At 39.8% G+C, this 13,931-nt stretch overlaps 2 protein-coding genes across 2 annotated transcripts; one reads left to right on the top strand and one right to left on the bottom strand.

Moving 5' to 3' along the window:
* Positions 1-594: 594 nt before the first annotated feature.
* Positions 595-5,806, bottom strand: idh3g (isocitrate dehydrogenase (NAD(+)) 3 non-catalytic subunit gamma). The gene is made up of 13 exons (XM_088407550.1): positions 5,527-5,806; positions 5,293-5,340; positions 5,112-5,123; positions 4,876-4,973; positions 4,674-4,789; positions 3,622-3,682; positions 3,419-3,551; positions 2,976-3,109; positions 2,809-2,911; positions 1,822-1,968; positions 1,633-1,727; positions 1,499-1,559; positions 595-1,413 (listed from the first exon to the last, which is right to left on the bottom strand). The coding sequence occupies exons 1-13, from the start codon at positions 5,605-5,607 to the stop codon at positions 1,312-1,314; spliced, it is 1,191 nt and encodes a 396-aa protein (XP_088263676.1). The 5' UTR covers positions 5,608-5,806; the 3' UTR covers positions 595-1,311.
* A 51-nt stretch (positions 5,807-5,857) lies between these two features.
* On the top strand, positions 5,858-13,692 carry fam3a (FAM3 metabolism regulating signaling molecule A). The gene is made up of 10 exons (XM_088407549.1): positions 5,858-6,140; positions 7,587-7,618; positions 7,719-7,826; positions 8,434-8,457; positions 10,281-10,407; positions 10,668-10,726; positions 10,805-10,855; positions 11,346-11,430; positions 11,978-12,104; positions 12,799-13,692. Exons 2-10 carry the CDS (start codon positions 7,606-7,608, stop codon positions 12,895-12,897), a joined length of 693 nt encoding a protein of 230 aa, XP_088263675.1. The 5' UTR covers positions 5,858-6,140; positions 7,587-7,605; the 3' UTR covers positions 12,898-13,692.
* The last annotated feature ends 239 nt before the right edge of the window (positions 13,693-13,931 follow it).

Genomic DNA, 13,931 nt, shown 5'->3' with positions numbered 1-13,931 from the left:
GAAGCAAACGAGAATGCAATCGGATTTGGTTTGCATGTTAGAACTATTTCTCATAACTAAAAGATCAGTTTCGGCTTCCACACCGAGCGCCCGTATATGGTCTTGTCAAGGTAGAATTCGTCACCGTTGTTATAACCCCCTACGAGGATCTTCTGCCCTCTAGCGACAAAACGGAAATACAGCAAGGAGCAAAGGCCAACTTCTTCAAACGCTGGTTTGGCAGGCAGTTGTTTAAAACCAACAAATGGGCAAGCTCATCGGTAAAAGAAGTTTTAAAAAAAATCTGGTGTGGGAGGAAGCCGGGGTGCCCGGAGAGACCATACATGGACCAGGTGTATATTCCCATAAATATGAGTCTTAAACAAATGTTTTGTTAAAAATGTAGTAGGCTACTCACAACGAACTAACTAGCCAATTAGATCATCTGATAAATTGTATTTAAAAATACATTGAGGGTGGGTGGGGGACATCAAAATTGATCAAATAAATCTTACTTAACAACTCTTGATCATGTCAGACTGGACCTTATCTGGCCCTCTGGTCTAAGGAGACACCATACGCTTTGTTTTGATAACGTTGAAGCAGCACAAAAAATAACACTCCACATAAACTATTCTTTATTGATAGAATGCATATTATAAAAACAATCATGCAAACTGAAAACTCTATATCCCCAAGACAATCATCTTCTGAAGTCATTTGTTTGATATACAGCAGCGTGAACATAAAAGATAGTACAGTTAGTAACAAAGAGTACAAGAGTGTTTCGCATCCAATGTTACAGCACCGCAGGAAGTTATTAATTGAGCAGCGTGGTCAATTGACAGTTAAAAACCGTTCCCTCTGCTTAGTTCAATAAATAACTCGCGTGGGCCTCAATTCTGTCGCCTATATTTGCATTTTTGTCAAGAAACTTGCAACAGCATACCATTATCTTTTTGATAATACAAGTAATTTTGTCACACTGGAGCAGCAGGTTGTGTGCGTGCTGATTTTTCGGGGAGTCTATACAGACAACCAAATAGTTCTAGCCGGAGTCTGCATTTACCAGGGTTAAATATAATCTTTCCTTCAACATCTCAAGATATTGCTCGTCACTCGCAGGTGCCTCAAGGCCATTGCTTGAGCATAATAACTTTGGAAAGAGCAGAAGCGCTGCTCGGAAGGTCAGACCTCTGTGCTGTGATGTTTCTAGAGTTTAGCTTTGCAAATTAAGAAACGCACATATGGAAAAAAAATAACTGTTCTGAGGTCAATAGTACAATATGAATGTGATATTAATGTGAGCGCCATCAGTGGTGGGTTATATTTTTAAATCTCAGCTGTGCGTTGTCCTTTACTCTGGATGATTCGCATGATGGACTGAACCACTTCTGATGTGGTACCCTGACCGCCAATATCCGCTGTATGCAACTGAATGGTGAAAAGAAAGAAAAAAAAAATACAATTGTGTTTAAAAGGGCAAAACAGTAAGTAATAATGAGGGAGCAATACTCACCCGGGTTTCATTCATTGTTGTGAGTACCGCATTCCGAATCAGAGTTGCATAATCATAAAGCCTGGAGGCACGCAAAACGGAAGAATGGAGTTAAAACAATTGCACGGCAGATGGCAGAAAGTGAGGGGACATACTTAAGATGGTCAAGCATCATGCAGCTGGCGAGAAGCAGGGCAGTGGGGTTCGCAATGTTCCTATTTGCGATACTCTTCCCCGTGTTCCTAGTTGCCTGGAGAAAAAAAGAAGATCATAATCAGCTTATCTCGCAAACACAATTTATGCAATTTCCATCCTGGTGCAAGGGAAGAAACCTTGACACGCACCGTTTCAAAAACTGCATAGTCACGGCCGTAATTGGCTCCGGGCACGAGACCTGGCCCTCCCACCAGGCCAGCACACACGTTGCTCACCACATTTCCGTAAAGGTTGGGCATCACCATCACATCGAACTGCTGAGGCTTTGACACCAGCTGAACACACACATAAAGACGCATGGTCAAATGCTAAACAAGATTCTTTCATTTCCTTTTAATGGTCTTCGTCCCGCTTGGCTATCAGATTATTATCACACTAACCCTCCAACTAATGAGCCATCCAGAATTCTCTATCTCATCAGTCCCTACAGTACAGTACATACAAAACATCCACGAGACCGACCATCGAGGACCAGAAGGATTTAAGCCGATCTAATTGAAGGATTTAAGCCGATCTAATTGGCTTGATTGTGATCGACCGATATTTGTCATTTTATGCAAGCTCTGTGATCGGACGTAAAGTCAATTTGCCCAGCAAATAATGATATCATGGATCCGTTCTGCAAATAATATGCTGTATAAAGGTTTTCAGGAGTAACATTATGTCATTTATTCGCACTGGTGTGCCTCTTCATTGTACTGTAGAGTTATCGGAATGTTTGCTGGAACATCACTTCCATATTTGCAACTTTACTTGGTGCTGTAAAGTGATTGAAATACAATGAAGTCATTTAATTAAACTAAGTTGTTCCATCCCTTATTTCTGTCAAAAGTTTTTATTTATCTATTTTTACCTGACTGAACTTGTCGGACCACTTCTTGTATGTTTGTAGAGTTAATTGTTTTTACCTGTGCATGCATTTCTGTCAGTTTGCGGGCATGGCAAAGATTGTTAAACCATAACAAAAACGCTTTCTTTTTTAACATATTGTACGCATATTTTTGTTGAGACTTGTGATCATCCCCAAACATCCAACTTGAGTAAAGTCTAGTTTGTATTTTCTGGACCTGGATTTTCTTACGGGGTGCAAACATTTGTTATCTCCGTGTTCTCACCTGCATGGTGGTATTATCCACAATCATGCTGTCGAACGTTATGTCGGGGTACCCCGAAGCCACCTCTCTGCAACACTGCAGGAACAAGCCGTCGCCTAGCTTCCTGTTGGCACGGAACAATTAACCACACAATATCACATATGAGAAGAGTGGTGCACACAACTCACATGATGTTGGCCTTGTGGACAGCGGTGACCCTGCTTCGCCCTTTCTCTCTGGCCAGCCGGAAGGCATATTCCGCAATTCGGAGGGAATTGTTCCTGGTGATTATTTTTAGAGACTCCACAACACCGGAGACGCTCTAAGAGAGGCCAGAGCACAAATCCAGCCATTAAGGCTCGGTTAAGTGATTGTTCATTAATTAAACTTGTGTACACAAATCAGTGTGGTTTTGGAGATCTTTTGTTTTTCTTTTTTCATTGTCTTTATTGAAATAGTCTTTGATTTAGCTTTGTTATTGATTCATTGTGACATTTAATTCAAAACAAGTCGGACAAGTGTCCTTGAAGAGAGTACTGTGAGGCAACAAGACAAACCGAGACCACGGGAGCATTCAAGGTAACCTTAACCAGGCTACAAGGAAGAAGGATGTGAGAAAAATTCACCCAACCTCATGCTCCAGACTGCTGTACTCTCCCTCTGTGTTCTCCCGGATGATCATGATATCAATGTTCTTGTGGCGAGTCTGGACACCTGGGAGGGACTGGCAGTGCATCACATTGGCATATAGGTCCAAGCTAGTGCTGTTGAAACATTATAGAAATGGTAAACACTAAAGCATGGCTACAACTACAATCCGTATTTAAAACATACCGAAGAAGATTGTTCCTTGATTTGACAGACGGGGGCATGGTATGCTTGGTTTCTATGTTACCTGTCAGGAGAATTAAGGACGTAGTCAACAATAATCTCAATAAATTGTAACATGAACTATTATCTGTCTGCATGTGCTGTCCTTATTAGCCATCTTTGCCATTTTGCATTGTTTGTTCGCATTCAGCTAAGTGGCATTTTAAGTGAAAGATCATTTTTCTGATTCTTTTGACTGAATACCTCAACTTTGAGTTTCAATAAACAGCTTGAATGTTTTTATAAAATTGTCCACAATCTATTGAACTTGCACTTGTTGTTATCTGAGTTGAGTTTCAAATTATTGCTTGCAAGTCAAGCAAACAATTGGCTGAACAACAGCTCGCATCATGAAAATCTTGGAATAAAAGGGTCACCTGTACCTAAAGGCGCCATAGTAGCTGAAACAGTCCTTTAAGTCCTTTGTTCGCCCTCTTGTATAATGTGCACCTAAATGACGTTCATTCAATCATTGAACCCAATGTGTCCTTAACCAGTGGTCATAACATGTTTTCAATTATATACTCCCCCCTAAGAGCCCGCTAACCATTGTAAAGCATTTTAGGTAAAAAAAAAAAAAAAAAACAAGTCTGAAAACGGAGTGTTGTTCCTTCTATGATTGATTTAATAAACTTTGGAAAAACATCTCTAGTGGTATCGTTTTCCATATTTAGCAACCCCAGAAAGTTCAACTGTCAAAAAATTTGTGTCACTAATGACCATGCATTTAAAACTTAATAAAATAAAGACATGCAAACTTTGGGAAAAAAGTCACTATAACAAAATTTAGCAATACATTGCTTCATGTTCCAATTATTTTCACCTAATTTGAAAAGAAAAATGCACTGTTTCCATTAGAGCAAAACACACACACATACACACGCACACACACGCACACACACACACACATACACACACGCACACACACACACACACGCACACACACACACACACACACGAAAAAGGTCTAATCAGATTGGGCATTTAATGAGAGACCGATGGAGAAATTTACTCACCTTTGAGGGCCACTCCATTACGACGAATGGCAGTTATGGCATTATTGATGTCATCTTCGGTCTCCAAAGCAGAGTTTATGTGTACCACCTCAAAGTCCACGGGCACACAGCTGAACCTACAGACAAAAATCTGGGTGAAGCAAACGTAGGGTGGCTGACTATTGAATGTGTTACAATTGTTAACCCTTTCGGTCTGACCTACCTGAACACTTCTCTGACGTGGCTGAACAGCTCTGGACCGATTCCATCGCCAGGGATGAGCGTGACTGTGTGTCTGCCGCCATATTTTGCTGGAGGAGGCTTTAACATTGGCAGTTAGATGCACCAAATTGTAAATATTAGCATCTGCATAGATGATGACCTTTAGATCTCTTATTTTAAAATGGTACTATTCACACTGCGGTGTGTAATTTGAACCTACATATGCCACATACTTACAATGTTATTTCCCTTTGAAGGCAGACAGGCAAGCAAGGAAGGCAGATGAAACAGGCAAAAAAAAAAAAAAAAACAGTTCAATTCAGGGGCTCCGTACAAATACACTATATTCGTGCCAAATAAAATTAAAGCCGCATTTTACGATTGACAATTAACTGATACGCAAAATCAAGACACTTACAGCGAGCGCAGTCTTATTCCTGTGACTTGTAACAGTTGTTCCAAACACCTGAAGGACAACATAAAAATAAAAACACGTCAGTGTTTGAGAGGGGAAAACATACATGTGAATTATTAGCTTACTGATTTTAACTCGTTTGACCTTGTGCCACGATACTGATTGTGAAACAAAATTAACATAGAACTCACGTACAATGGTGGGGAGCAGATTACAAAATAGTGTTTAGCGCCTTACTTTAAACGCGTTCCCAGCAATTCCAAATCGAAAACTTTGGATCATTTTGTACATGGATATTGAGACACAGGAAGCAGCCATCTTGGATTACTACGAGTGGCCAGTAGATGGATAAAGAGGCGTGTGCGTGCGTGTGTTTGTATTTGACAGAAACACACTTTAAAGTGTGTGAATGTATTGATTAATTAAATTAATGATTTATTCATTCATTTATTGAGCGAAACATACAACTATCCGGTTGACGTCGTGTGATTTATTGGCGAGAAAAAAGAAAATGGATTGCGGAAGTGTAGAAACGCTTTGCAGATCACGTGATATTCTTTGCGCAAACTCGTTGCAGACAGGCCAATATTTCCGGAAGATAACCGTCATGGTTTCTAATTGATCGACTGCGTTTTCCGCCAAACTCCTGTTTGAGAAAACGAAGTAACACGCGTGTGTATTTATGTCAGTTGCAAGTCTTCCCAGAAGCGGCTCCCCGCACCGCTCGCCCCAATGAGGAAACTGCGAAAAAAGTAGTTACACGTCTTGGGTGACGATTCTTCCTATTCCCTCTGCATCTTAGCGACGGCGGCGAAGGCAACGCTATCCTGACTGAAGCGTGCACACATAAGGTACTCGAAAGTGACATGCGTAACTAATGTTGTTCAAGCTTCGCCTTGTGTGTTCTATGATTGAAGTTTTGAGGGAGTCCTGTTGTCAACCAGAAACCCAAGTGAAAAGTCGCGACCAACTTATTTCTTGAAAACAAATAAGAAAATGCATTGTTCTAAAACAGCATTTGACATTATACACATCATTCTTCAAATTACATTAATGTGTGCTTTTCATAGGCACCTTATCAAGCAACAGTCACCCGGACATTAATAAAAACAAAGAGTAGTTTTTATTACATAATAGTTCGTCATGTAGTAAAAGTTGGCCTTTTCTCCAAGTAACTTTTTAAATGCCTCCGGAAAGTTCCTTTGCAATGTGCTAATTCAGAATAAAATTAATAATGTTCGACATGAAAGGTATGTAAAAAACACACACACACACACACACACACACACACACACACACATACATACATACATACATATATATATATATATATATATATATATATATATATATATATATATATATATATATATATATATATATATATATATATAATATGTATAGTTACAGTATGTTTTCAGTGCCCTCACTAGTTTAAAACATGGTATTCAGTTGTGTGTTTGCACAATATGAATTAAGCAGGCAAATCCTCTTGTTTTACCCATGTCAGTGCTCATACAACAAATGAACAGGGCATCTTAAAATTTTTTTGCTGGTTCGTCAGTTGTCACATTTTTTTTAAACTCAGTTTTTATTCTAACAAACAAAATTAATCTAATGCCTGTAATTATTCCATTACACAGCACTCAAAATATGCCGTGGTAACATTAGGCAAGAGGTGAACAACACTTTTTTTATTTTTGGCTGGTTCGACATTTGTCAGTCATCAGTCCCCCGCCTCTTACGTTATCATCAGTAAATTGCACCTACAGCATACAACCCTACTCTGTTACAGAAGTAGAGAATACTGGTGGATTCAAACGGACAAAATTCTTTTTTTTTTTTTTTTTTTTTAACAGAATCCTCATTTCTCCCCAGTGTGCATGCACTTCAGGAGTTGTTTACGGTGTATAGGTCACGGTTGTCTTTTTCAGCTGAATTATCAAGCTGTTTGTACTTGCGAACTTCCACAAGCAATTGTTAATCGGCCATGTTTTCGATGCATAAAGTAATTCCGGTAGGTACGCAATGCGGAAAATCTGGACGGTGCGGACACCGCGCAGACGGATGTGGTTGCTGAAAAGACATAATTTTGGGTAAACAGACAAATTAGAGCACTGGTAGTTAGTAAGTAGTTAAAATGTTCATTTTTTCTCTAGTCTACATAATCTCACTCGTCATTTTGCATCTCATGATAGATGGAAAACTTGTTGTATAAACTTCCATATAATACATTGTACAAATGCACACACAAACCAACCATCTGTAACCCCCTCCCCCTTCTTTTCCCCCACCAGATCTGCAAGAGAACAAATCATGAGAGTAACAGGTTGGTTTGGATTTTTCACCACTTTTGACCCGATTGCATCACCATTTGGGATTTATTCAGAGTTGTCTGTGCTGTTTTTTTTTTTTTTTTTCTCCCACAGGGCCTATGCGAGTTGTAGCTGTGCTGTTCCTGGTGGGACTTACGTGGCTGCTGGCAAGCATGTTGTTTGGAAGGGAAAGTGGTTCTTTTGTGGGACAATTCTTCAATAGTAAGGGATGCGGCATTACATTTATGACTGTTAGCAGTGATCGGATCTTTTTTTTTTTTTTTTTTGCTCAAAAATATTTACATGGAATCTAAAGTCTGTTTCATACACTATGTGATTAAGCATTCCGATTTTTGTTGAAATAGCACAGCATCATAGTGAGAAGACAATCATATTGTGTAAGGTGGTAACAGTAGGAAGCCCTCTTGATTACTCTTCGTGCAATGTGCACAACTATAGACCACTACCACACAAATGAGCGTATTTGTAGATTAATCTTTAATAGCTCTATCAACTTTGTTTCAGCACCATTTCAGTTGTAGCAGTGACATGGTGAGACACTGACATTAAGCTAAGAATTCTACATTTATAAGTCTAACAGTGGTGTGAGACTAAAGAGCCTAAAAACTACAGCATTCATTCTCAAACAGTCTTTGCCTCATGCACACAAACACACACACACACACACACACACACACACACTCAATTAAAGTATACCTAATGCAGTTTCATGTGTGTGTAGAAAATACTACAACTTTTCTCTTAGCTCACTAAACTTCCTGTGTAGAAGATTGGGATGGGATTTTTATTTTTATTTTTTTTTTTCCAGGTGCAAATCAGGAACCAACAACAGGTACGAAGAGAAACAACTTATGTATGCATACAAAAAATACTTATTATTATTCTTGTTATTATTATTATTATTAAATAATGAAAGAAGAAGCCAAATCGAGATTTAGCAGATTCCTTTCGTAAAAGGATGAGTTTTGTAGTGTATGGGCTTTCAGGATGTTAGAGAGCATACTCTACAGCCTCAAAGCCGCAGAAGAAGCCCTGATCACACATGATGCAGAGTTTGGGAGTCGAGGCGAGGGGGAGTTGAGGGTCTTTATTTATTGACAGCTGATGAATGTTCTATTTTGGAACTGCTCAGTCTCTTCCAGGCAGGTGGTCAGATGTTCACAGGACAGCATAAAAAGTTTTTGTTACCCTTAGAAATAGTGGTGTCTGTGCCATCGGCATAACAGTGGTAGGTTGTCTGATGTTTGCTCATAATATTCCTCATGAGGAACATGTAGGAGGATGGAGCCCAACACAAAGCCCTGAGGGAGACCGGCAGTGAATTTTTGGGGGTGCGATTTTGCTTTGCTCAATGTGACATGTTTGGTTCTAACGTTCAGGTACAAGACAAACCAAAGGTGTTTTTGAATAATCAAGTGGTGGAGATAAATGTGATTACTGTATTTCTCTGCGTACAAGTCGAGTTTTTTTTTTTCCCCCCTTCATTTTCAACCCCCATATTTGGAGGGGTGGACTCATACCCGCATAACTCAAAACAGAGCAATTTTTTTTCCACATATTGTATCTTTGTTTGAATAACATTCATTTGAATGTGAAATAAGTAATACCATGTCATTTACAAGGTTTAAGGTGATTATATATACCTCCGGATCAATATAGTATGCATCCGTTTTAGCCTGTTTGCACTTTCAAGCGCACTTCCATCGAGCGCCGCTTAATTGCCTCTTTGTGGTCAACATCGAGGCTGCATGGATCATTTTTCCGGCAAACGTTGACGGACTATGAGAAGAAAAAGGCAGCTTGACTTGTCTCCTTCAACCCTTGGACGTGCGCTTGAACACGCCAGCATAGATATTGGCAGGTGGGGGGGGGGAGCCAAGGGCAACCTTCCACGCTCTGGTCTCACGACTGTCGTCACTTGGGTAAAGAACGTCCCGAAGTTATAATCAGCAAATCATCTCCGAAGACCTCCGTTTCAAACAAATTGGACGAGTCCAAAGATAACCATCCGTGAAAGAGGAACGAGGATGTTTGCGCAAATGACGAGCAGGAAGGAAAAGATGTCTCGGGATTTAAATGGAAGAAGCTATTTGGTGTGTCAGATAGTGATGATGACTCTGAGGGCTTTTAGATGAATTCACGTTCAATTGTGTCAAAAAATAAAGCATTGAAACTTCAAAACCTTAGTTTGAGCATTCGCGTCCGTACGCGCGCGCAATGCCTCACACTTTTCTCGTTTCCACCACCTCCCCTTCAAAACCACAACCGTATGTTATTCGTCATACGATGAAGAAATGTGTGTAAAAATATTGTAATTTCAGCATTTTAATTACACGCCATGTGTTTTTATTGGACAGCCAAGAAATGTGTAACCACTAAAGTCGGGAGTAGATTTATACTCGCGTTTTTGTAAAATACACCCTAATTGAAGTTAAAAAAAAAAAAAAGAAGAGGGGAGCATCAACTTATACGCGAGGTCACCTCGTACACGGAGAAATACAAAACCTGTTTAAAAAAAACGACCTCAATCTAAAGCGGGCTAACAATTAAATGGGAGAAACTGGCATGATGATATTATAGGCAACAGGATGGGGAGTAACTCTTCTTCTGCAAGTAACATTCTGATAGTGACCTTTTTCTCCACTTTCTTTTAAGCTGAAGTTCGACCACGGAGGTATAAATGCGGCCTCTCAGCAGCGTGTCCTCCTAAGCATCTGGCTTTCCGCCTGGTATCTGGAGCTGCCAACGTCATTGGGCCCAAAATCTGTCTGGAGGATAAAATGTGAGATTTGATGCTTCTTGTTTCGTTTGTGTCTCCGTCATTTGATTTGTTCCGCACTACCCCACAGGACTGTTGTGTAGGGCACTGAAAGATAGTATAGTATGCTTTTTTGTTTATCTGATCCCTCGCCCTTCCTCAGGATTACGCTTAAGTTAATTCATTTTTTTCGCTTCAAATTGTGAGTGTTTAGGTTCGTCGGATTGGTAAGGCTTGAGCAAAGGAAGTACTGTACTTTAACCAGTTGTCTTACTGAATCACAGGTTATTAAGCAGCGTGAAAAATAACGTTGGCAGAGGATTAAACATCGCATTGGTGAATGGTACATTTGACCACACTTTTCTTAATTTATTAAGCACCTGACAGTCATTTTCACACGCTTTTGTTTTGTTTATTTCAGGGGTCACAGGCGAGCCTTTGGAAACAAAGACCTTTGACATGTGGGCAGGAGGTAATGCAGAATGACATTGTCAGTATTCAGTGGTATAATCAAGTTGATGTTTGACCACAACCAATTCCATGATACTAATCAAAGACTAAAGTCTCCCTCATGATAAAATGTTCATGAGATGTACCTAGAGAGGCATCATCATTCACTCTTAATACAAGCATGAGCAAAAACCTCGCACATTTAATATTACTCTTTTGAGGAAAAAACAATATGGGTGCACCACTGGCAGAAATTTTTCACAAACTTCACTTTTTTGACCACAATATTATGAATATGGAGTTGTAAACACCGTCGTTGACCTGTACATAGTGTATGTGTGTGGCTTGGTGGTGGCCGCCTGCTCCAAACCCATATTCTTAGCGTCGGGAAACAGAAAGTCATCTACCTGACTACAGGCGATCATATTTGGCCATAATGACACAAACGTTCAACATAGTGTCTTATGGGGGGAAAATGGCTCCGACTGATTAATTATATGGCTTCCCCTCAGATGTTTCTGACCTGTTAAAATATCTGCGGCCGCTCCATGAGGGAACACTGGTGTTTGTGGCCTCCTTTGATGATCCAGCTACAAAGTAAGATATACTGTATGTAACCATGACTAGTTTAAAATGTCTGTGTAATTCCCCTTACCAAGTTTTAATTGCTTTAATACAGGGGTGCCCAAAGTCGGTCCTGGGGGGCCACTGTCCTACACGTTTTCCAGGTTTCTTTTCCTGACACACCCGATTCAAATGATCAGCTCATCAGCAAGCTCAGCAGGAACCCGATAACGATCCTGATCATTTGAAACAGGTGTGTCAGGAAAAGAAACCTGGAAAACATGCAGGACAGCGGCCCTCGAGGACCGACTACGGACACCCCTGCTTTAATAGGTTATGACTTAGCGTCTTTTTGTAATAGCCCAGGGATACGTTTTGACTTCCCGTTTGGTTTTTGATTGAGATACAGTATATGAGGTACGCTAAACATAAAGGATGAACTGGTTCTAAACACCGATTAGCTTGGTTCAGAATCCACTTCCTGCTTCACTCTATACTTGGCCGCAGCCCCATTCTAAAGTTTAAAGTTAAATAAACACACACGTGCGCACACACATACACACATCTTTTTCATTGCCAGGATGAATGCAGAGTCTCGACGACTGTTTGAGGAGCTCGGGAGCACCGCTGTCAAGGAGCTTGCTTTTCGGGACAGCTGGGTATTTGTTGGCGCCAAGGGCATTGAGAACAAGAGTCCGTTTGAGCAGGTACTTAAACAGTGTCAATACTGGTAAGGCAAAATTTGCAGCACCTTATCACAAACGTTATTTCATTGCTCGATGTCATAGTTGATGTGGGAGTCCCGTTTTTCTCACCGCTCTATTACTAGCCTTTTCATTTCATGATACATGCTACAGCGCTTTGGACTGAAGCGCGAAATTAAAAGGATGACCGTGACTTTAATTGACCCCCTGCCCAACCCAAAGAATTAACCTACAGTATTTATTCTTTGGGATATTAGACTCACACTATTTTCTGTCTCACTTTTGTTATTTTTGAGCTGTCCTAGTTTTTGTAAGACACATTTTTCATCATGTACGGCACTTTTGAATGCAACAGAGGTTGTTTTAAAATGCTTTACGAATAGCATTGTGTCGAGGTTGCGTTTTATAAACACTAATTGTTGATCTCATGAGGCTTCATTTATATACTGCAATATGAGAGAACAAATAATAAATGGTCATTAAACTAATAGAGGTCTCGAAATGTAGAATAGTTAGAATGAAAATTGCATGCTCATTCAATAGATAGTTGAATTAAAATGCACTTTAATTATACGTTTATAGTAGTTGCTTTCATTCAGTTTGGTCAACCATATCGATAAAATCGTCACAGTCTGCAAGCAGCTGCTGCGTTGTCATTAAGAAGTGTTGACATTAGATTTGTTTTGTTTATCGCTAGCGAATGAAGAACAGTAAGAGCAGCAACAAATATGAAGGATGGCCGGAGTCGCTGGAGATGGATGGCTGTATTCCCTTACGGCCACCGGTGGCAGTTTAGTTCAGTCCTTTGTGCTTAGCGTTTCCCTTACAGCCAACCAGACAACCGACTGACTCATTGAAGCCAAGGAGCTGCTGTACGACCGCCCTGGTTAAGTCACACGCAGAGAATTTGGGTTGTGGGGCCTGATCTAAAAATAGAGAAATCCAGAAATGGTTGTGAAATACACCTTTTTCTAGTGATAGAAACGTGTGTGTGTGCGCAAGGTTAGAAAATGGCAACTTGAAACGTGACTGATGTAACAATGGAGCTGTAGTAGGCCCTTTTTCAATAGAACAGATACTTCTCCTACATGCCAAAAAGCTGAAACGTGTACGATAAAGTTGCACCATATCCTCAAGTTGTCAAAACGGTTTTAAGCATTTTAAGGAAGAGTAAAAGTTTGCAGCTCTGCCTGAAGTTTAAATGTAAATGCTGTATTTGGTTTTCAAGTCAAAATAGGTCTTTTAACGCTGTGACAAATATTTATGTGAAATTGTATGCACAATAGGTTTGTTACCTTAGAACTTGATGCAAAGCTTGTACTGTTTTTACTGAGAAAGCCTCAGAATTTTGTGACTAGTTCAACAGAAAAAGCTATTTATTTGAACGCAAAACACAGACGCTTTGTCATCAATGTTAAACTTCATAATATTTTATTCATAATATCCAATGCTGGTTGATATTTGCCCGCTGGGTACATTTTTGGAATGTTTGAAACTTTGCATATATGTTTTTTTTTCTTTCTTTCTAAATGTTTCACATGTTGGAACTATTTAAATGGTGTGAAATAAAATTGTGAATTATCTTGCTTGATTGAGTGTGCTGAGCTTTGTGTGTGTGATAAAAGATACTTTTAATTCAGATCATGTTTCTTGTCTAGAGTATTTTGTTGCATTTCTTACTGTTGTAGCATTCTGTGGTGTCAAGAGGTGGTGACTAAAGTAAACCCAAGAGCTTCATCTCTTTATTACTTAAGTCTGCAACGAAAAATGTGAAATAGGAGACTGATTAAAGCACATAAACTAAAAACGCATTTCTGCATCCCACAGAGT

Source organism: Hippichthys cyanospilos, chromosome 2 (genome assembly GCF_059441005.1).
Source record: "Hippichthys cyanospilos isolate Australia breed blue-spotted pipefish chromosome 2, RoL_Hcya_1.0, whole genome shotgun sequence".
Taxonomy (NCBI): Eukaryota; Metazoa; Chordata; class Actinopteri; order Syngnathiformes; family Syngnathidae; genus Hippichthys; species Hippichthys cyanospilos.
This window is presented reverse-complemented; position numbering and strand designations above follow the sequence as displayed.

Coding starts and splice junctions, on each gene's coding strand:
- fam3a (XM_088407549.1), top strand. Junction 10,408..10,667: donor ATCTGTCTGGAGGATAAAAT/GTGAGATTTGAT, acceptor ACTGAATCACAG/GTTATTAAGCAGCGTGAAAA. Junction 10,727..10,804: donor AAACATCGCATTGGTGAATG/GTACATTTGACC, acceptor TGTTTATTTCAG/GGGTCACAGGCGAGCCTTTG.
- idh3g (XM_088407550.1), bottom strand. CDS start 5,607: ATGGCTGCTTCCTGTGTCTCAATATCCATGTACAAAATGATCCAAAGT. Junction 5,341..5,526: donor TTGCTGGGAACGCGTTTAAA/GTAAGGCGCTAA, acceptor GTTGTCCTTCAG/GTGTTTGGAACAACTGTTAC. Junction 3,110..3,418: donor ACAGCAGTCTGGAGCATGAG/GTTGGGTGAATT, acceptor GGCCTCTCTTAG/AGCGTCTCCGGTGTTGTGGA.